Source organism: Gorilla gorilla, chromosome 3 (genome assembly GCF_029281585.2).
Source record: "Gorilla gorilla gorilla isolate KB3781 chromosome 3, NHGRI_mGorGor1-v2.1_pri, whole genome shotgun sequence".
Classification (NCBI taxonomy): Eukaryota; Metazoa; Chordata; class Mammalia; order Primates; family Hominidae; genus Gorilla; species Gorilla gorilla.
This window is the reverse complement of record NC_073227.2, coordinates 47,417,072-47,441,249: the sequence shown is the minus strand read 5'-3', so window position 1 is coordinate 47,441,249 and position 24,178 is coordinate 47,417,072. Positions and strand designations below refer to the sequence as shown.

The window sequence follows — 24,178 nt, the reverse complement described above, 5'->3', positions numbered from 1 at the left end:
CTTATCCTCTATGTAATCTTGGGCAAATATCTCTGGGCCTCAGTTTCATCAATTGTAAGTTGAGTTTCAGAACACCTACCTGGCAAAGCTGATGAGTGAATTAAATGAGATAATATATTACAGGTACCTAGTATGTTTCTGATATTACAGTATGTATGCAATAAAAGTTCTTACAATAGTAATTTAAAAGAATATGATAGAATGTCAAAAAGTTATCTGTAATAATTGTCTCAATCCTTCACTTTAAGAATTAAGGCTGTTCTTTATTCTTTCTTCTTTTTTTAAAAAAAGCATTTTTGGCTGGGTGCAATGGCTCATGCCTGTAATCCCAGCATTTTGGGAGGCCGAGGTCAGGAGTTCAAGACCAGTCTGACCAACATGGAGTAACCCTGTCTCTGCCAAAAATACAAAATTAGCCTGGCGTGGCGGTGTATGCCTGTAATCCCAGCTACTCAGAGGCTGAGACAGGAGAATTGCTTGAACCCGGAAGGCTGAGGTTACGGTGAGCTGAGATCACGCCATTACACTCCAGCCTGAGCAACAAGAGCGAAATTCCGTCTCAAACAAACAAACAAACAAACAAACAAACAAAAAACCACTTTTTTGATGTGGGAGGGGAAAGTGGTGGAAGGAAGAAAGTAATAGGTTTTGTTGTTTGTTTCAACCCTCTTTCTTTTATCCTTTGTTAAAAAAAAAAGCTTGGCTAATTTTTTAGCTATAAGACTTAGCACAAATTAATTATGATATGTTATTCTCCTGAAACCTGACTTTACCAAGGGAGTTTAAAAAAATCCTTTTTTTCAATTAAAGAAAATAATTTCAGATAATCCTTGGAGATTTTGCTTCTATATAACCAAGACAAACTAAAAAGGCTCCATCTAGTATTTCCATTTCAAAATATTACACTTAATCTTCAAGACATTGGTGGGGGATTTGGGCAAAAGAGTCTTTAAAATGACATTTTGTTTACTTAAATGTGCCTAAGAAACACTGCGGCCTTCTTCATGTTCAAGAAAGCAGTTGCAGCAGTCCGTTGGCAAAGAAGGCTTAGCTATTAATCATGGGAATGGTGGCATTTTCACGGCTGTTTTTGCAGTTTTATTATTTACTTTTTGAGACAGGGTCTCACTCTGTCACCCAGGCTGGAGTCCAGTGGTGCCATCATAGCTTTAAACTTGAATTCTTGAGCTCAAGCAATTCTCTCACCTCAGCCTCCCCAGTAGCGGTAACTACAGGCTCATGCCACCATGCCTAGCTTATTTTTATTTTTATTTTTTGTAGAGACCGAAGTCTCACTATGTTGCTTAGGCTGATCTTGAACTCCTGGACTCAAGCAATCCTCCTGCCTCAGCCTCCCAAAGTGTTGGGATTACCGGTATGAGTCACTGCACTTGATTCTTGTTTTTGCAGTTTAAATACTAAATTTTGTTTAATAATTTTAACAGAGCCTTTAAGAAGAGAACTATATGAAGATTTAAAAAAATTTTTTTTTAGTTTCTTGTTGGAAAAAGTCTTTTATTTTTAAATGTAAAATATTCTCTTTACCTTCTTATGCTACTTATTTTTTACTTTTAATTATGGAAATTGTCATAATACACAAAAATAGAAACAATAATAAACCCTCATAAACACATCACTGAGTTTTAACAGTCATCAAAATTCTGCAGCTTGTTTCAAGATGGGTTTTTAATGTACAATATTTTAAAGAGACATATCTAATTGATTTGTGTGTTCTGGAAAGACTAATGTTTATGCCTGTGTGTGTGTGTGTGTGTGTGTGTGTCTGCAATCTACTTTTTTTGTTGTTGTTGTTGCAGGTTTAAATCCTTTCTGGAACAAGGTAGATCTTCCTTAAATTGAAAATAATCAATTATGCATTGAATGCCTAACACGTGTCCAGCATGTGTGAGCTTCTGTGAAGGAATTGTGCCAGGAAATGTTAAAACAAAGTTAGTCAAAGAAGTGGAAAAATAGGAAAGAAATCCAGTTTTATCCTAGGCTCAGGAAAAAGTTGGTGAGGCCTTGACCTAGAGTAGGGTTTCCCAACATATCTTATCCTGAAAGCCACTTTCACAGTGTTAAGCAATCTCTTGAACCCATGAGGAATTTAAAAAATTATTTCATCATTTGTGTGTGGTAATAAAAAAAATATAAAAAGCGTTGACATATACTTTATTTTATATAAATATATTTTATTGACTATTGTATTTTAAGACCTATTTAAATTTAAAACATTAATAGAATAAATATTTTAAATGCTAATAATACATGCACATAAATTTGGGCATTTTACCATCTAATAAATAATGCACATTATTTAAATTATTTTCATTATGTAATAAGGACAAGCATTTTATGACTTAAATATTTTTGAAATTTTATTTATTTTTTATTTTTTTAGAGACGCAGTCTCCCTCTATCACCCAAGCTGGAGTGCAGAGGCATGATCACAGCTCACTGCAGCCTCGAACTCCTGAGCTCAAGCAACCCTCCTGTGTCGACCTCCCAAAGTGTTGAGAATACAGGCATGAGCCACTGCACCTGGCCTCAAAATATATTTCTAACAGAAAAATATTTTAGTAAACAATAGTACATAATGATACTTAGATATGTATACAAACAAAAAACCAGAAAAATAGAACATAAAGTGACACATAAAAAACCAAACTTTGGACAGGTGCAGTGGCTCACGCCTGTAATTCCAACACTTTGAGAGGCCGAGGCGGGTTTATCACCCGAGGCCCAGAGTTCGAGACCAGCCTGGGCAACATGGTGAAACCCCGTCTCTACTAAAAATACAAAAATTAGCCGTGAGTGGTGGCACATTCCTGTAATCCCAGCTACTTGGGAGGCTGAGGCAGGAGAATCACTCCTTCTCAAAAAAGAAACCAAAAAACCCACCCCCCACCAAACTTTGTGAAACACAATGTTACAGCATCAAAAATGGATAAACATTGCTTATGTAATATTTTATTTGAATAGTTGAATTTTGCTTTTTTTTTTTTTTCTGAGACAGAGTCTTGCTCTGTTACCCAGGCTAGAGTGCAGTGGCACGATCTCGGCTCACTGCAACTTCCGCCTCCCGGGTTCAAGCAATTCTCCTGCCTTAGCCTCCCGAGTAGCTGGGATTACAAGCACCCACCATCGCGCCTGGCTAATTTTTGTATTTTTAGTAGCGATGGGGTTTCACCGTATTGGCCAGGCTGGTCTCGAACTCCTGACCTTGTGATGTGCCCACCTTAGCCTCTCAAAGTGTTGGGATTACAGGTGTGAGCCACCTCACCTGGCCGAATTTTGCTTTTTAAAAAAGGAAAAGCTTTTTAAAAAAGTAAGATTAGTGTTTTGTTCATGAATGGTTAATATAAGAAAATATTAATGGTTAAGAAATAACTAATGCTTAATATAAGAAAAATGGTTTGGGGCAGCTCTTTCAAGTATTTCACAAATAAGGCAAAGCCAGGAGGGACAGTCTTTATTCTCGATATGTGAAAAGCCAAACTAGATGTAATCATGTTGATGATTAAATATTATTTCCTCTTTTAACATTTTAAAAGCACTGTTTTTTTTTTTCTAAAAACAGTATAGGCTGTACATTAATTTTGAGTTTCTGTATGCAACTTACAGATCTGGTGAAGATCTCCTTGAGGCAATTGTGTAAAATAATCATTTTTATGCCTCTCATACTGGTTACATGTCAATGTCCTTGTTCTTTGTGCTTCATGTCTTTAACCAGTTGTCTACTATAGAATAAGTCAGTGGTTTTCAAGGGTGGAGTGAGGGGGAAGAATTTTGACTTCCTGGGGACATTTGGCAAGGTCTGGAGACATTTTTGATTGTCACAACACTGAAAATGGGGGAGCTACTGTCATCTAGTGAGTAGAGTTTAGATGCTGCCGAACTCCTCCATTGCACAGGACAGCCCACCACAGCAAAGAATTATCTGACCCCAAATGTCAATAGTGACCAGGTTTGAGAAATCTTTGTACTATGTAAACAGTATTTATCTATGAAAGATAACATTTTTCCCCCTAACCCAATGTGACTAGTAAAACACAAAGATTTTTGAAGTCATGAAATGGTCAAAACTGTCATGAAAGCTGGCAGTATTTTTTGTTTTATTTTAATTTATTTTATTTATTTTTTTTCCTGAGACAGGTTTTTGCTGTGTCACCCAGGCTGGAGTGCAGTGGCACAATCATAGCTCCTTGCAGCCTTGACCTCCCGGGCTTAAGTGATCTTCCCACCTCATCCTCCCAAGTAGCTGGGACTACAGGTATGTGCCACCACTCTCAGCTGATTTTTTATTTTTGGTAGAGACAAGGTTTGTCTTGTCTCTACAAAACTATGTTGCCCAGGTTGGTCTTGAACTCCTGGGCTCAAGGGATCTTCTTCCCTCGGTTTCCCAAAGTGCTGGGATTACAGGCAGGAGCAACTCTGCCCCGCTTTGGCAATATTTAGTGGAGTAATAAACAGAATGAGTTATTGTCTCATGAGCAAACTCACCTTCCCAAACCTCTGTGCATGTTTACTCAGAGACTCTCAAATGTTCCATTCTAAAAGGGAAATGTACAAATTTAAATTATTATATGTATTTATTGATTTAAAAATAGAATGAAAACAGACATTACTGCCTTTACTAATGTGAACCCTTGGGGCTTTGCTGCATAGGCCAAATACATTTCTGGGATTGAAAAAACTAAACTTGGGAGAGAGAAATCTTTCCTCTACAAAGGAGAAAATGACACAACCCGAGGAAGAAATGGACATGAGAGGCTGAAATAAAGGGCCTTCCTGGTCACTGAGCCCATTCATCCCTGTGGTCTGGTTACTGAGCCAGGAAATTGCCCCTTTTTGCTTTAGCCAATTTGAATTAGATTTCTGTAACTTGCCACCAAAAAAGTCCTGACTAATATACCACCCGATTAATATCAGTAATATTTCGACAGTTTGCAATAATGCAATGAAATATGAAGATTGAACTTGAGATTAGTTTTTGATTACAGTATTTAAGACAGAAATCCTAAACCATTCATTTAACCAACATTTACACCTAATATGTACAAATATTCTGTGCTAGGTGCTGAGAACATAAAGGCAAATTTAAAAATTGTCTCTCCTTTGAAAGAACTCTCAGTCTAGCTGGGGAGATGGAAAAGTATCATGTCGTATGAGTGCTATGCTAGAAACAAGCTCATCTTATGGAAGCCAGCAGAAGGGGCACTTATATCCTAAAGGGGCAAGAATGACTTGGAGGCGGTGACCATCACGAAGTAAAGAGGGCATTTGAGCTAGACAGAGTGGGATAGTTGAGGCTGGTTGGAGAGAAATAGTAAGGAGAGACTGAGACACTGGCAGTAGGGTGTTATGATCGAATATGAAGTGCAAGAGGATGGGAGAGTGGCCAGGAAGGAGGCTGGGAACTGTATCTCAAAGGTCTTGGTGAAAAATTGAGACTTTATCCCCAAAGCTTGGGGGGGCCACTAATGGATTTTACATAGGGGAGCAATATCATGCATATTCAAAATATCACACTCTAAGATGAGGATAATAGTTACCTGGCAACATTGTGTAAAGAGTATAGATAATATTTATTTATTTATGTCCTTTTGAAATGTAAATGTTCATAATATTTCTCTTTTTAAAAATATTTTTAAAATTTCAATAGTTTTGGGGTACAAGTGGTTTTTGGCTACACGGATGAATTGTATAATGGTGAAGTCTGAGATTTTAGTGTACTCATCACCAGAGGAGTATACATTGTATCCAATATGCAGTTTTTTATCCCTTACTCCTCTCCCAGCTTCCCTGTTCTGAGTCTCCAAAGTTGATTATATCCTTCTGTATGTAGGTATATATCATTCTGTATATATAGTCCATTGTATCATTCTTATATAGTGGGAGCTAAGCTATGGGTATGCAGATGCATACATAAGCTCAGTATACCCATAGCTTAGCTCCCACTATCTGAGAGACCATATGGCATTTGGTTTTCCATTCCTGAGTTACTTCACTTAGAATACATAGATATTATTTCTTTTTTCTTTAAATAGAGAAGGGGGTCTTGCTATGTTGCCCAGGTTGGTCTCCAACTCATAGGCTCTGGGATTACAGGTATGAGCCACCATGCCAGGCCAAGAGATGATATTTAAAGTGATGATTACCATGCTTAAAAATGGTCAAGCCAGGGTCAGGCGCAGTGGCTCACACCTGTAATCCCAGCTACTCAGGAGGCTGAGGCGGGAGAATCGCTTGAATCTGGGAGGCGGAGGTTGCAGTGAGCTGAGATCGAGCCACTGCACGCCAGCCTGGGTGACAGAGTGAGACTCTGTCTTTTTAAAAAAAAAAATGGCCAAGCCAAAAAATACATCCTCATTCTATTTCAAATACTGTTAAAAACAGCGTTGACGGGAGGCTGAGGCAAGAGAATGGCGTGAACCTGGGAGGCGGAGCTTGCAGTGAGCCAAGATGGCGCCACTGCACTCCAGCCTGGGCGACAGAGCAAGACTCCGTCTCAAAAAAAAAAAAAAAAAAAAAATCAAAACAAAACAAAAAAAACCTTAGCGTTGAGGCCGGGCGCTGTGGGTCGGGAGTTCCAGACCAGCCTGACCAACATGGAGAAACCCCGTCTCTACTAAAAGTACAAAAAATTACCCAAGCTTGGTGGCACTTGCCTGTAATCCCAGCGACTCGGGAGGCTGAGCCTCCCGCTTGAACCCGGGAGGCGGAGGTTGCAGTGAGCCAAGATTGTGCCACTGCACTCCAGCCTGGGCAACAAGAACGAAAACTCCGTCTCAAAACCAAACAAAACAAAAACAAAAACTTAGAGTTGATTCATCCATTAGTAGGTGTGATTATGGAAAATTTTTACCTGAGTCTTAGACCTGCATTAAGGTACTCCCTACATCCGCAATAAAGTGGAATCTAAATTGCAAGTCAGTCTTGGGACCCTCTGGACCATTCAGGTTTCCTCCAAATGGGAACATTTCAAACCGAGATGGAGTTTTCCAGATCATTCTGGAACGAAAAGGACCCCAATAGCCACTATGAAACCTTTTCTCTATCTGAGAAGTGGGGAATGAAGGGGTCCATACCCCCCAGAATTCAGTTTTATATTAGGCTTGTGTAGCTCAATAAATGTTTCGGTCTAAAAACTATTCCTAAAGAATGCTTCTTCTGGGTCACAAGGGGGCAGGATAAGGAAGAAATACTTCATTGCAACATAAAATATCAAATTAATGTTTTCTACGTGAAAGTCAAGACAGCGAGGGGACAAGTGGGAAAAACAAGTTCACCTCAGGCTGCCAAATCATTGCAAGATTTCTTTAGTGCTATAAGTCACTGGGTCATGCAGTGTATTTCACTTTCTGACTGATTTCAAGGACCCCTCACACCATTTATTTAGTCTAGTGATTTAGAACTTTTAAGGCAATACAAACATTATTTGGAAAACACAATAGTTGAAAAACACATCCCTCCATTTAAAATAATAAAATTTATCTCACGATCATAAAGTGCTAATTTTGTGTTAAAGGCAGAGAATATCTCAAATTAGAGGAAAATGAAAACATCTGAAAATATGTCATTTTATCAACTATGTTTGGAAGCAATATCTGTTAAAGCTTTTTGCCTGTTTATTCTTATCAGCCAATTTTAAGGCTTTAATCCTTAAAATACATTTTCATGAAAACTCTAATTGTTGACATTTTTCCAGGTAATGACTTTTCAACAATTTAGAATATTTTTCTTTATACAAAGGTTAAATAAACATATTCATGCATGTATTTGCATAGAAAACTTTAAAAAGAATGTATAAGAAACTATTAACAGTAGTGTCCTTGGCCTGGGATTGTCAAGTGAAGAGAGGGAGAGGGATTTAACTTTTTCACTTTAGAGCCTTTGGTACAATGTGATATTTTTATTTTTTATTTATTATTTTTTTGAGACAGAGTTTCACTCTCGCCCAGGCTGGAGTGCAGTGGCGTGATCTCGGCTCACTGTAACCTCTGCCTCCCGGGTTCAAGGGATTCTCCTGCCTCAGCCTCCCGAGTAACTGGTACTACAGGCACGTGCCACGACGCCCAGTTAATTTTTGTGTTTTCGGTAGAGAGGGTTTCACTGTGTTGGCCAGGCTGGTCTCGAACTCCTGATCTTGTGATCCATCTGCCTCGGCCTCCCAAAGTGCTGGGATTACAGGCATGAGGCACTGGGCCCGGCCCAATCTGATATTTTTAAATGTACATGAGCATGAATTGTTTTAATAATTAAAAGGACTGGCTGAGCGCAGTGGCTCACACCTGTAATCCCAGCACTTTGGGAGGCTGAGGCAGGTGGATCATAAGGTCAGGAGTTCGAGACCAGCCTGGCCAACATAGTGAAACCCCTCTCTACTAAATACACAAAAATTAACTGGGCTGGTGGCATGTGCCTGTAGTACCAGTTACTCGAGAGGCTGAGGCAGGAGAATTGCTTGAACCTGGGAGGTGGAGATTGCAGTGAGCCAAGACTGCGCCATTGCACTCCAGCCTGGGTGACAGAGTGAGACTTTGTCTCAAAAAAAAAAAAAAAAAAATTCAAAGGACTAAATGAGAGGAATATTTTTCTAACTTTTGTATGCATAATCTTGATAACTATTAAATACCTATACAATTTCTACCCTTTAAGGTCTTATTTTGTCAAATTACAGTATACCCACACATTAATATGTTCTATATACAACTCTAGTCAAAGATATGCAAATGACCTTGAAATCATAATGCAATCTGTTTACCTCAAGGGCAGGTATATCTGAAAGCATAGTACAATGCACATGTGTAATAATCCAGAAAAGTTCAAAAAGAAAAGAAGTGATAGCAGATATTTTTGTATGTACAAATTTAGACATGGAATTATTTTATGTTGCTGTATGTTTTTTCTACTTCTGTATATTTAGCTTTTGATTATTAATAAATTACTTTTTGTAGCACATTATAAAATTATATTGATAAAGTTTTTTCATTTTAAAAATGTAACAGGTGTGCAGAGTAATTTATTTTTCCTAAGTAAACTATTTGACTCAAAAAGTTAAATTCGATTCTAGATATTAGCCTCAATGTGAGGCTAAATCTCTTGCAAATTCCTGAGTCTTCTTTTCAAAGCATTCTTAATGAAGACAGTTAGTGTTAATTATGTTGTCATTTAAAAAACCCATGTCCACAACAGCTGTATTTTACTCCTTAACCTTGGGAAAATTATTTAATCTCATTAAGCTTCAGTTTCCTTATCTTTTAAATGGGAAGAATAATAAGACTAGTTCATAAGGCTGTTAAGAGGATCAACTGTAACGATGCATGTAAAATACTTAATGTAGTCTGTGGTACATAATAAGTACTCAGTAAATATTACCTATTATTTTGCTTGTATTTTCACTATTGTTTTACTAATTTTAACATTTCTCAACATTATCTCTAGCTTTTGAAATATATTGCTTGAAAATTGCTTTAGTAGAGCAGATTCTTCCCAGTTCTTATGGGAAGAAATGTGTTTAGCTCCCATAACAATTAATCTTCTCTTTTTTGCTATGTAACACAAATAAAATCAAAAGTGAAGTATATTTAAATTTCTGTATTTAATATGCATGAGTTAGCTAACATTTATTTAGCTTACTTATTTACTTACTTTATTTACTTATTAGCTAAGTTAGCTATACTTAAACAACAAATACATATTTGAAATGGTTGTGCCTTAAGATAATTCTGAAATGATTGCATGTTGTCAGAAAAGGGTTCCAACAATTAAATTTATGAAGCACTGTTTTCCCACAGAATGAAAGTAAGCACATATATTCACACTGTAGTGTATAATGGTAGATTTAAAAATAGCCTCAAAGTGCAACTTTTGAAAAAACTAATTGGATTAATACATTAAAAATATCTTAGATAAATAAAACATACACTAACTTAAATGCAAAATTTGAGGATAGATCTTTTGAATTAGCTTAAAATCAGTTGCCTTGATTTCAGTGAAGAGAATTACTGAGGCAGAAGGTAAATTCTTAAATTCTTAGTGTTTTCTGAAGCTATAATAAGAAGCTAGCTGTACAGTACCTTGATCAAGTTGTGTCCCACAGTGTAGACAGCTGCTAAATTTCCCTTCTCTCCAGGGGCATGCATACCTGTCCCATACCCATGCCAAGCCACTAGATATGGGTTGTGAATTGTAATCCAATATTTGACACGGTCCCCAAACATCTGGAAACAGTATGTGGCATAGTCATTGAAGATGTCTATTATGGTATCATTTTTCCACCCCCCATATTTTTCTTGTAGTGCCAAAGGCAAATCCCAGTGGTATAAAGTAACTATAGGTTCAATGTTTCTAAGCACTAGAGCGTCCAGAAGAGTATTGTAGTACTGCAGACCTTTTGCGTTGGCAACTGTTACTATTCCATCGGGGAAAAGCCTTGGCCAGGAAATTGAAAATTGATAAAAAGAAACTCCTATAAAATCCAGGGCTGATAAGTCTTTTTCCAGAAAAATATAACTGTCACTGGAACCATTCGTGCTGCTGACATTTTTAAGGTGTGTGTGGATGAAATGATCCCATATAGAAGGTCCTTTTCCATCCTTCTTCCAACTCCCTTCCACTTGCAATGCTCCAGTCCCAATACCCCAGAAAAAGTTTTTAGGGAAAGTGTCATAGAGAAACAGCTGACTTTCATTTACCGGAGTAAAATTAGGATTTTTAGACCATATAGCTCTTCCATCTCCAGAGAATCCAGTAACAGCTCGTAGCAGAATAAGTGCTGACAGGATGACAGATCTTTGCAATCCCCCGTTGGACATTGTATTCCTATAGCGTATAGTTATTTCATCAGTGCTGAAGAAAATCCATTCATTCCCTGGAGATCCTGCCGCACAGCCTGGCTTCATTTGCCACCAACTGCTGGACTGTCTTATCAAAGCTTCAGTAAAAGCTTGTGATTGTAAAGCTCTGTCAATGATTAGCTTGAACTGGGAGACTGAGGATGGGTCATAGAGAGCAACGTAATTTGAGGGAGGTGGCCCTATTGCAGTCACCAACGCGTCTCCTTCTCTCTCATTATGGAAAAAATTAGATGAAAATGCATCGGTGACAAGAGTTTGAATGTGTAACTAACACATATGTAAACACTGGATTAAAATCACATTATTTTCTGTGTAGCCTTTCATATTGACCCAAATCTTTTCTGAATGTTTTGAACATTATTGAATAAGGTATATAGCTTTTCTATTTTTAGAGTTTTTATGTGGTAATTTTATAATCTCATATATCAAGAAAAATAACATATATAAGTATATAGCATTCCTACATACCAATAGTAAAGAATTAGAAAACACAATAAGAAATTACACTCCTCCACAAAATTATAACACATCTAAGAACAATCTTAATAAATGTCACCTATTTTAGGAAAATTGTAAAAATGTATTGGTAGATTTGAGAGAAGACTTGAATGAGAAAATATAGCACTTTGTGGATGGAAAAATGAAATACTTTTCAATTTAATACATTTAACTTAACTAAAATCCTCTAATCTCTAATTTTATTTTTTATTTTATTTATTTAACTTAACTAAAATCTCTAATCTCTAATTTTTTAATTAATTAATTAATTTTTAATAAGAGTCTTGCTTTGTAGCCTAGGCTGGAGTGCAGTGGTGTCATCACAGCTCACCGCAGCCTCAACTTCCCAGGCTTAAGCAATCCTCCCTCCTCAGCCTCCGAGTAGCTGGGACAACAGGCACATGCCACCATGCCCAGCTGATTTTTGATTTTTTGGTAGAGGTGGGGTCTAGCTATGTCCCCCAGGCTGGTCCTGAACTTCTGGGCTCAAACAGCCCTTCTGCCTCGGCCTCCTAAAGTGCTTGGGATTATAGGTGTGAGCCACCATGCCTGGCCTAATCCCAAATTTTAGTTCAAGAAAATTATTATGAAAGGCCAGGCACAGTGATTCACGGCTATAATCCTACCACTCTGGGAGGCCAAGGCAGGCAGATCACTTGAGGTCAGGAGTTCGAGACCAGCCTAGCCAACATGTTGAAACCCCGTCTCTATTAAAAATACAATTAGCTGGGCATGGTGGTGGGCGCCTGTAATCCCAGCTACCTGGGAGGCTGAGGCAGGAGAATCTCTTGAACCTGGGACGTGGAGGTTGTAGTGAGCTGAGATCGCACCACCGCACTCCAGCCTGGGCGACAGAGCAAGACTCGGTCTCAAAATAAAAAAAAAAAAAAAAAAGAAAGATAATTATTATGAAATTTCCCTTGAAGAATAGGCAATATTTATTTTTAAAAAGGAAAGAAAAACCTGAAAAAGAAAATAGCAAAGGCATAGACTACCTTCAGCATGATTCTGGAATAAAGATAAACATACAGAAAGAAATACATGCACATACAGAAAGAAATATTGTACCGAATCGATAGCCTCCAAATAACCTGTAAAAAATTTAATGTTTTGCAGCCTGGGGAACATAATGAGGCCCCATCTCTACAAAAAAAATTAAAAACTAACCGGGTGTGGTCGTGCATGCCTGTAGTCCCAGCACTTTAGAAGGCCAAGGTGGGAGGATTGCTTTGAGCCCAGGAGGTCAAGGCTGTAGTGAGCCATGATTGCACCACTGCACTCCAGCCTGGGTGACAGAATGAGACTCTGTCTCAAAAAATAATAAATAAATAAATAAATAAATAAATAAATGTTTTAAATATTTGAAGTATCACATATGAATGAGAGGCAGAGTGGTTAATAGTTTGGTCTCTGTGCCAGATGAGGTGGCTCACACCTATAATCCCAGCTACTTAGGAGGCTAAGTGGGGAGGACTGCTTGAGGCCAGGAGTTTGAGACCAGCCTGGGCAATATAGTGAGACTATCCTCACCTCTAAAAAAAAATGATTGAGGCCGGGCACAGTGGTTCGCACCTGTAATCCCAGCACTTTGGGAGTCCGAGGCAGGTGGATCACCTGAGGTCAGGAGTTCGAGACCAGCCTGACCAACATGGTGAAACCCCATCTCTACTAAAAATACAAAATTAGCTAGGCATGGTGGCACATGCCTGTAATCCCAGTTACTCGGGAGGCTGAGGCAGAAGAATTGCCTGATCCCGGGAGGTGGAGGTTGCAGTGAGCCGAGATCGCGCCATTGCACTCCAGCCTAGGCAACAAGAGCAAAACTCTGTCTAAAAAAAAAAAAAAAAAAAAAAAAAAGAGATTGAGCCTCTAGAGGCAGACTGCCTGAGTTTAAATATAGCTGTGTGACTTGCCCTCAGTTTCCTCTTAACTAAGAAAAGGCATAATAATAATACGCACTTCATGGATTATTGTAAGAATTAAATGAGTTAATACACTGAACCAAATGGTTTTCTCTGGAATATAGAAACGAATGAGCCAGTACATGTAAGGCACTTGGAACAGAGACTGACACATAGTAAGTTATGTGTTAATATTATTTTTGTGTGAAAGGGAAAGATTATTCAGGACATGATGCCAGGATTTAGCATAAAAGACAATTTGTTCTGGCTCCTGCCCACATTTTTAGCTTCACTTCTCTCAGTTGACTAAGGGGTACACAGCCTACCCCTGTACCTTGATACGTGTGCTCTCTGCACAGAGTATGTTTCTCCCTTCATCTAGCTCATGTCTATCTTTTTTTTTTTTTTTTTTTGAGACGGAGTCTCACTCTGTCTCCCAGGCTGGAGTGCAGTGGCGGGATCTCGGCTCACTGCAAGCTCCGCCTCCCAGGTTCACGCCATTCTCCTGCCTCAGCCTCCTGAGTAGCTGGGACTACAGGCACCCGCCACCACGCCTGGCTAATTTTTTGTATTTTTAGTAGAGACGGGGTTTCACCGTGTTAGCCAGGATGGTCTCGATCTCCTAACCTCGTGATCCGACCGTCTCGGCCTCCCAAAGTGCTGGGATTACAGGCGTGAGCCACAGCGCCCGGCCGTCTTTTCTTTCTTTTTTTTTTTTTTTAACTTTTAAGTTCAGGGACACATGTGCAAGTTTGTTACATACGTAAACTTGTGTTATGGGTGTTTGCTGTATGGATTATTTCAGCAGGCAGGTATTAAGCCTAGTACTCATTAGTTTTTTTTTCCTGATCCTCTCCTTCTTCCGACCCTCCACCCTCTGATAGGCCCCAGTGTGTTATTTCCCTCTATGTGTCCAGGTGTTCTCATCATTTAGCTCCCACTTATAAGTGAGAACCTGCGGTATTTGGTCTTCTGTTCTTCGTTAGTAAGGCCTTTCTGACTCCCTATGACTCCCTAGCCTGATTGGATTTAGATGGATCTTCTGTTTTCCCATGACAGCCCATGTTTTCTCTATTATGACACACAATAAATCAGCTAACCACACAATAAATGTATCTGTATCCTCTGTTTGAGTGTAAGTTTTCTCTCTCTCTCTCTGTTTCTCTCTCTCTCTCTTTTTTAAAAACCAAAACAGGGACCATGATTGGTTCCCTGTTGATTGTCTGTGGCCCAGCATGGTACTTGACATATAGCAGTCACTAAAGTATTTATTGAATGAATGAGAGTATCTATAGTAGGCTGGGCATGAGGGCCCACACCTGTAATCCCTGCACTTTGGGAGGCTGAGGCAGGAGGATCGCTTGAGTTCAGGTGTTCAAGACTAGCCTGGGCAACATAGTGAGAATTCATCTCTACTAAGAAAAAAAAAGTAGCTGTAGTAGACTATGTATACCTCTATCACTGCATTTATCACATAATCCTGGAGTTGTTTGTCTCCTCCACCACACTGTAAGAATATCTCCTATCTAAATGTTTATAATTGCTTATTAGAGTAAATGATTAATAATTATCTATTGAATGAATGGAGCTGGTACATTACTTTACTATTTATGAAAATAAAATTTTAAACGTAATATCTTAGATCCTCACAAATATATTTAATTCAAAAATGTATAACCACAGAAATGGTTAAGATGGTAAATTTCATATTACTTGATTTTACCACAATTTAAAAAATATAGCCACAGAAAACTAAAAGAAAACAGAAGTAAATATTAAATTATGTAAATGTGTAGATTATATATATTATTCTATTTACATATGATGATATATAAATAATTTATAATTAAAATATAAAAAATAAAATTTAAAGGCAAATAACAAACTTGGAAAATGTCAAAGCAAATCTAGAAGGCAAATGGCCAAAGTAAGGCAAATGGCTATAAGTAATTCATGCAAATCAACAAGAAAGCCACTAAATCTCTAACAGATAAATGGCCAAACAACATGAATTAAAAAATACACAAAAGAAATGCAACTAGTGAAAAATGTGGCTAATAAAAAATTAAACCATGAGTAATTACAAACATACATAAAAAGAGGTATATAATATTTAATCTTTTTTTTTTTTTTTTTTTTTTTTTTTGAGACGGAGTCTTGATCTGTCACCCAGGCTGGAGTGCAGTGACGCGATCTAGGCTCACTGCAACCTCTACCTCCCAGGTTCAAGTGATTCTCCTGCCTCAGCCTCCCGTGTAGCTGGGATTACGGGTGTCTGCCACCACTCCTGGCTAAGTTTTGTATTTTTAGTAGAGATGGGGTTTCACCATGTTGGCCAGGCTGGTCTTGAACTCCTGACCTCAGGTGATCTGCCTGCCTTGGCCTCCCAAAGTGCTGGGATTACAGGCATGAGCCACCGTGCCTGGTCAATATTTTATCTTATAAAATTAGCAAAAATAAAAATGATAAGTGATGAAAACCAATGTTGATTAGATTGTTGATTGCAATGTAAGTTTGCACAATACTCATGAAAAGTATATATGTGTATATATATATATATATATTTATTTATTTATTTATTATTTTTTTTTTAAAGATAGAGTGTTGCTCTGTCGCCCAGGCTGGAATGCAGTGATGTGATCTCAGCTCACTTCAACCTCTGGCTCCTGGGTTCAACCAATTCTCCTGCCTCAGCCTCTCAAGTAGCTGGGATTATTTAAATGCATACCATCACAGCTGGCTATTTTTGTTTGTTTGTTTTTGAGACAGAGTCTCGCTCTGTCACCCAGGCTGGAATGCAGTGACGTGATCTCGGCTCACTGCAACCTCCACCTCCCAGGTTGAAGCGATTCTCCTGCCTCAGGTGCTAATTGTTATATTTTTAGTAGAGATGGGATTTCACCGTGTTGGCCAGGCTGGTTTTGAACACCTGACCTCAAGTGATCCACCTGCTTCAGCCCCCCAAAGTACTGGGATTACAAGCCTGAGCCACTGTGTCCGACCACATGGAAAGTAATTTTCCAATATACCATGAACCTAAAATTTTTTGATTCAAGAATTTCTGAAATACAATGTAATGAATTGTTTCTAAATATATAAAGTCCTCCATGCAAAAATATTTTTATAGCAATATTATTTATAACAGAGGAAAATTATAAATAATTTAAAGATCCATCTATAGGGGAATACTTATCTAAGGCATGGAATATTCATTTGAATATTCATGAAATGTTGTAGAGTCATTAACATTTTCAGAGAATATATAGTAGCATTAAAATACTTAAAATAAAAAACCATTAGGACAATAACCACATATAGAAATTATAAGAAAATGCCCACATTTTGCCGTATTGTGTTTGGACTGTGAGCTAAGGGTTATAGTTATTTTTCTTCTTTTGTATATTTAATCTGATTTTTTAACTTTTAATAACAAAAATGGGCCAGTGCAGTGGCTCATGCCTGTAATCCCAGCACTTTGGGAAGCTGAGGCAGGTGGATCACCTGAGGTTGGGAGTTCGAGACCAGCCTGGCCAACATGGTGAGACCCCCATCTCTACTAAAAATACAAAAATTAGCCAGGCATGGTGGTGTGCACCTGTAGTCCCAGCTACTTGGGAGGCTGAGGCAGAAGAATCGTTTGAACCTTGGAGGCAGAGGTTGCAGTGAGCTGAGATCGTGCCACTGCATTCCAGCCTGGACGATAGAGTGAGACTCTGTCTCAAAACAACAACAACAACAAAACCCAAAAATGAACATTAAAAGAATACAAATAGTTGATATTAGATGTAAAAGTTTATTGAAACCCAGGCGTGGTGGTGTACACTTATAGTCCTAGCTACTTGGGAGGCTTAGGCAAGAGGATTGTATGAGCAAGGAGTTCGACGCTTTAGTGCAGTATAATTGCGCCTGTGACTCGCCACGGCACTCCAGCCTGGACAACATAGTAAGACCTTGCCTCTTAAAAAAAAGTCTATTTGAGAAACTAGATACTCTCCCACTAAGATTAGGAATAAGACAAGGATGTCTGTTCTCATCACCTCTATTCAACGTTACACTGGAAGTTGTAGCTAATGCAGTAAAACAACAACAACAAAAGAAATAAAACATATAGACAGGGAAGCAACGAACAAAACTGTGTTTGTTCACAGATGATAATGATTGTCTATGTAAAAACTTCTAAAGAACCAACCAAAGAATCCTGGCACTAATAAGTGATTACAGCAAGGATGCAAGATACAAGATTTTTTTTTTTTTTGGTAAAAACAAAACGTATTTTTTTTAATTAAAAAGTATGAAGTCCGCCACTAAACTCTTGAAGCAACCCTTTTTTCTAATCCCCTTCTTGTGTCAAAGAATGTGTTGCAGTTGATTACTTTGTAGTGGTTTCCAAATGGGCAGGTGGCATCTCTTGGATTTCAGCTTCTACAGTTAACCAAAATCAGCGTCAGCTGAGCTATGCTCCCTCTGAAGGCTCTGAGGGAGAACCCTTCCTTGAGTCTTCTGGTGGCTCTTGACATTCTTTGGCTTGTGGCAACATGATTTTAATTTCTGCTTGTTTCACATGGCGTTTTTTTAGACAGAGTCTTGCTCTGTCGCCCAGGCTGGAGTGCAGTGGCATGATCTCAGCTCACTGCAACCTCTGCCTCCCAGGTTCATGCCATTCTCCTGCCTCAGCCTCCCGAGTAGCTGGGACTACAGGTGCATGCTACCACACCTGGCTAATTTTTTGTATTTTAGTAAAGACAGGGTTTCACCATGTTAGCCACGATGGTCTCAAACTCCTGACCTCCTGATCTGCTTGCCTCGGCCTCCCAAAGTGCTGGGATTACAGGTGTGAGCCACCACGCCTGGCCTTTTTTTTTTTTTTTTTTTGACATGAAGTCTTGCTCTGTTGCCCAGGCTGGAGTCTGGAGTGCAGTGGCACAATCTCAGTTCACTGCAACCACCATATCCCAGGTTCAAGCGATTCTCCTGCTGCAGTCTCCCGAGTAGTTGGGACTCAGGCATGAGCCACCATGCCTAGCTAATTTTTGTTTTTAGTAGAGATGGGGCTTCACCATGTTGGCCAGGCTGGTCTCCAACTCCTGACTTCAGGTGATCCACCTGCCTTGGCCTTCCAAAGAGCCGGGATTATAGGCGTGAGTCACCGTGGCTGGCCTCACATGGCCTTCTTTGTGTCTTTTCCTCTTCTTGTTTTTCTTTTTTCTTTCTTTTTTTTTTTTCAGAGAAAGGGTGTCACTCTTGCCCAAGCTGAAGACAAATAAAGAATGCTTCACAAATCTTTTTTTTTTTTTCAGAGATAGGGTGTCACTCTTGCCCAAGCTGAAGACAAATAAAGAACGCTTCACAAATCTTTTTTTTTTTTTTTTCAGAGATAGGGTGTCACTCTTGCCCAAGCTGAAGACAAATAAAGAATGCTTCACAAATCTATCCTTGCACAGAGGCTATGCTAATCTTCTCTGTATCATTCCAATTTTAGTAAATGTGTTTCCAAAGTGAGCACAAGATGCAGGATTAATATACAAGAGTCAATTGTTTTCTTATATGCCAGCAATGAATGATTGAAATTTGAAATTAAAAAGACAAAATCCAGCCTGGATAACATGGTGAGACCCCACCTCTACAAAAAATAAAAATAAAAAATTAGCTGGACATGGTGGTGTACACTTGTGGTCCTATCTACTAGGGAGGCTAAAGTGGGAGGATCACTTGAGCCTGGGAAGTTGAGGCTGCAGTGAGCCATGACTGTGCCACCAAACTCCAGCCTGGGTGACAGAGTGAGATTTTCTCAAAAAAGGAAAAAAAGAAGCTTCTCGACAAAGGCTAAGTTTTAAAATATGTACTCTAGCTGGGCGAGGTGGCTCATGCCTGTAATCCCAGCACTTTGGGAGGCCGAGGGGAGTGGATCATGAGATCAGGAGTTCGAGACTAGCCTGGCCAATATGGTGAAACCCCATCTCTACTAAAAATATAAAAATTAGCTGGGCGTGGTGGCGTGCACCTGTAGTCCTAGCTACTTGGGAGGCTGAGGCAGAAGAATTGCTTGAACCCGGAGGCGGAGGTTGCAGTAAGCAGAGATCGTACCATTGCACTCCAGCCTGGGTGACAGAGCAAGACTCTGTCTCCAAAAAAAAAAAAAAAAAGTGTACTCTAGGACTGAAGTACCTTTTCCTTAAAAAAGAAAAGGAATAAAAATAAAGTAAAAGTGTACTGAATATTTATTTGCTAGTGAGCAATAATTTATCACTAAATGATTTCAGATTTCACATGAGAAAATGCAAGAAATGAAAATTTTCAGAGCAAGTTCATTAAGCTGATTAAATGAGAACACATGTAGATAACAATAACATAATTTCACATCCATTATGATGACTATTATTATTTTTTTAAAACCCAGAAAATAATAAGTTTTGGAAAAGATAAGGAGAAATTACAATGTTTGTGCCATGCTGGTGGGAATATAAAATGGTGCAGCCATTGTGGAAGAGGGTATGGTAGTTCCTCAAAAAATTAAACAGAATTACCATATGATCCAGCAGTTCTCCTTCTGGGTAGGTACCCCAAAGAATGGAAAGCAGGGACTTCGCCAAGAGCATGTCTCAGCACTTTGAGAGGCCGAGGTGGGAGGATCACTTTAGCCCAGGAATTGGAGACCAGCTTGCTCAACATAGCAAGACGCTGTCTTTATCACAAATTTAAAAAATGTCCAGGTGCGGTGTCTCACACCTGTAATCCCAACACTTTGGGAGGCTGAGGCGGGCAGATCACTTGAGACCAGCCTGGGCAACATGACAAAACCCCATCTCTACCAAAAATACAAAAATTAGCTGGGCATGGTGGTGCACGCCTGTAATCCCTATTCCGGAGGCTGAGGCACAAGAATTGCTTGAACCCAGGAGGTGGAGGTTGCAGTGAGCTGAGATCGTTCCACTGCACTCCAGCCTGAGTGACAGAACAAGACTCTGTCTCAAAAATAAATCAATAAATAAATGAATAAAATAAAAAGAAAGGGATTCAAACAGAATTTTTTTGCACTAATGTTCATAGTAGTATTATTCACGGTAGCCAAAAGGTGGAAACAACCCAAAATGTCCAATGACTGACGATTAGATAAACAAAATGTGGTATACACACAAATATTTTTTAGCTTTAAAAAGGAATGAAATTCTGACACATTCTACAACATGGATTAACCTTGAAGACATTATGCTAAGTGAAATAAACCAGACACAAAAGGACAAACACTGTATGATTCTGCTTATGTGACGTACCTAGAGAGGTCAAATTCAATTCATAAAGACAGAAACTAGGATGCTTGTTGCCAGGGGCTGGAGGGAGGAGGGAATGGGCAGTAGAGTTAGGGTTGAATGGGTAGAGTTTCAGTTTGAAAGAATGAAAAAGTTTTAGTGATAAATAGCAGTGATGGTTGCACAACAGTATGAATGTACTTAATGCCACTGACCTGTATACCTAAAAATAGCTAAATAATAACTTTTGTGTTATGATTTTTTTTTTTTTTTGAGATGGAGTCTCGCTCTGTCACCCAGGCTGGAGTGCAATGGCGCGATCTCGGCTCACTGCAACCTCTGCCTCCCAGGTTCATGCGATTCTCCTGCCTCAGCCTCCCGAGTAGCTGGGATTACAGGCGTGTGCCACCATGCCCAGTTAATTTTTTGTATTTTTTTTTTGAGGGAGTCTCGCTCTGTTGCCCAGGCTGGAGTGCAGTGGCGCGATCTCGGCTCACTGCAAGCTCTGCCTCCCGGGTTCACGGCATTCTCCTGCCTCAGCCCCCTGAGTAGCTGGGACTACAGGCGCCCGCCACCACGCCCGGCTAATTTTTTGGATTTTTAGTAGAGACGGGGTTTCACCGTGTTAGCCAGGATGGTCTCGATCTCCTGACCTCGTGATCCACCCGCCTCGGCCTCCCAAAGTGCTGGGATTACAGGCGTGAGCCACCGCGCCCGGCCTATTTTTTGTATTTTTAGTAAAAATGGGGTTTCACTGTGTTAGCCAGGCTCGAACTCCTGACCTCGTTATCCGCCTGCCTTGGCCTCCCAAAGTGCTGAGATTACTGACGTGAGCCACCGCGCCCAGCCTGTGTTATGAATATTTTACCATAATAAAAAATTTGTTTTTTTAAAGATAAATGAGGCCGGGTATGGTGGCTCATGCCTGTAATCCCAACTACTCAGGAGGCTGAGGCAGGAGAATTGCTTGAACCCAGGAGGTGGAGGTTGTAGTGAGCCGAGATTGCACCATTGCACTCCAGCCTGGGCGACAGAGTGAGACCGTGTCTCAATCAATCAATCAATAAGCAAAACCTGCATATAAAGAAATCTTTATGATAGTGATGACTTAATACTGTGGCTTAGTCTGGGCGTGGTGGCTCACACCTGTAATCCCAGCACTTTGGGAGGCCATGTGGGTGGATCACTTGAGCTCAGGAGTTCAAGACAAGCCTGGGCAACATGGTGAAATCCCATCTACAAAAAATACAAAAATTACCTGGAGGCCGGGTATGTTGGCTCACGCCTGTAATCGCAGCATATTGGGAGGCCAAGGCGGGTGGATCACTTGAGGCCAGGAGCTCAAGACCAGCCTGGTCAACATGGTTAAACCCTGTCTCTACTGAAAATACAAAAATTATTGGGTGTGGTGGCACATACCTGTAATCCCAGCTACTTGAGAGGCTGAGGTGGGAGGATGGCTGGAGCCCTGGAGGTCAAGGCTGCAATGAGCCATGATCACACCATTGAACTCCAGCCTGGGTGACAAAGTGACTGTTTCTGAGACCATGTCTCAAAAAAAAGGAAGAAGGAAAAAGAAAAAAATACTCTTACAGAATTCTCAAATATTTATGAAAACAGATGATGAATTTATGAAATATTTATTACAACTTAGTGAATCAGGATAGGGACTTCATCTTTTCTTAACGATTATTAAGTATTTATTGAATATTTTACTATATTGAGGGCTACAATGGACTGAGTGCTTGTGTTCCCGGCAAACTCATATACTGAAATCCTAACCCCCAGTGTAATGGTATTAGGAGATGGGGTCTTTGGGTGGGTAATTAGGTCATCAGGATGGAGCCTTCATGAATGGATTAGTGCCCTTATAAAAAGGACCCCAGGCGGGGCGAGGTGGCTCATGCCTGTAATCCTAGCACTTTGGGAGGCCGAGGCAGGTGGATCATAAGGTCAGGAGTTCGAGACCAGCCTGGCCAACATGGTGAAACCCTGTCTCTACAAAAATTAGCCGGGTGTAGTGGCGTGTGCCTATAATCCCAGCTACTGGGGAGGCTGAGGCAGGAGAATTGCTTGAACCCAGGAGGCAGAGGTTGCAGTGAGCTGAGATCACACCACTATACTCCAGCCTGAGCTACAAAGCAAGATTCCGCCTCAAAAAAAAAAAAAAAAAAAAAAAAAAAAAAAAAAAAAAGGACCCCAGAGAGAGCTCTCTCACTCACTTCTTTTTCTTTGCTATTTTTTTTTTTTGAGACAGGGTCTCACTCTGCCATCGAGGCTGGAGTGCAATGGCACGATCTCGGCTCAGTGCAAACTCCACCTCCTGGGTTCAAGTGATTCTCCTGCCTCAGCCTCTGGAGTAGCTGGGATTATACATGCTAGCCACCACGCTGGGCTAATTTTTGTTGGCCAGGCTGGTCTCAAACTCCTGACCTCAAGTGATCTGCCCGCCTTGTCCTGCCAAAGTGCTGACATTACAGATGTGAGCCACTGCACCCAGTCCTCTCACTCTCTTTCTGCCATGTGAGGATACAATGAAAAGATGGCAGTGTGCCAACCAGAAGAGGGCTCTCAGCAGCACCCCACTTCACTGGTACTCTGATCTAGGACTTCCAGGCCCCAGTACTGAAAAATACATTTCTGTTGTTTAGAAGCCACCTGGTCTATGGCATTTTGTTATAGCAGCCCAACTGACTAAGACAAGAGGCCATGTTAAGCAATGTAAATTTAAGGAATTTACATTTTATTATTATTACTATTATTTTCTCTCTTTTTTTGAGGCATAGTCTCACTCTGTTGCCCAGGTTGGAGTGCAGTGGCATGATCTCGGCTCACTCCAACCTCCACTTCCTGGGTTCAAGCAATTCTCCTGCCTCAGCCTCCTGAGCAGCTGAGACTACAGGCGTGCACCACCACGCCCAGCTAATTTTTATATTTTTAGTAGAGATGGGGTTTCACCATGTTGGCCAGGCTGGTCTCGAACTCCTAATGTCAAGCAATCCACCCGCCTTGTCCTCCCGAAGTGCTGGGATTACACGCGTGAGCCACTGCACCCAGATGGAATTTACATTTTAAGAAGAAAACATAACAAAAATTATAAAAGTTTAAGAATACAAAATAGTATCTGCCAAGTATTAAATGAGTGGGGCAGACATATATACTCCAGGAATTCTATATTCAAAGCACTACTTCATAGTGCTTTGTACAATGACAGAATTTTGCAGCTAGAAGGGATCTTGGAGATCATCTAGTTCTTTTTTTTTTTCATTTTTCTTAACTTTTTTTATTAAAAAACTATTTTATCTTCAGAAATTAGGTCTTGCTATGTTGCCTGTGCTGAACTTGAACTCCTGAGCTCAACTGATCTTCCTGCTTCAGCCTCCCGAATAGCCTGGACTACAGGCACATGCCACTGTGCTGGCTTGATTTTCTTTTTAAAGAATTTCAATTGACGCGCAATAGTTGTACACACTTATGGGATACAGAATAATAGTTCAATATATGTATATAATGTGTTATAATCAAATCAGGGTAATTAGCATATCCATCACCTCAAACATTTATCATTTCTTTATGCTGGGAACCTCCAAAATCCTTTCTAGCTATTTGAAAATATACAATAAATTATTTTAGCTATAGTCACCCTCCATTTCTATAGAACACTAGAACT

The 24,178-nt window shown here is 39.8% G+C and overlaps 1 protein-coding gene and 1 pseudogene across 1 annotated transcript in view; both read right to left on the bottom strand.

Annotated features, from left to right (window-relative positions):
* KLB (klotho beta) overlaps positions 1 to 10,927 on the bottom strand; it is a 43,806-nt gene extending 32,879 nt beyond the window's left edge. Inside the window, exon 1 of the mRNA XM_004038563.5 lies at positions 10,083 to 10,927. Within this exon, the coding sequence (XP_004038611.1) occupies positions 10,083 to 10,907 (825 nt within the window). The 5' untranslated portion in view covers positions 10,908 to 10,927. The remainder of the gene's footprint in view (positions 1 to 10,082) is intronic.
* A 7,737-nt stretch (positions 10,928 to 18,664) lies between these two features.
* LOC115934408 (uncharacterized) lies at positions 18,665 to 18,764 on the bottom strand (annotated as a pseudogene).
* Between the last annotated feature and the right edge of the window lie 5,414 nt (positions 18,765 to 24,178).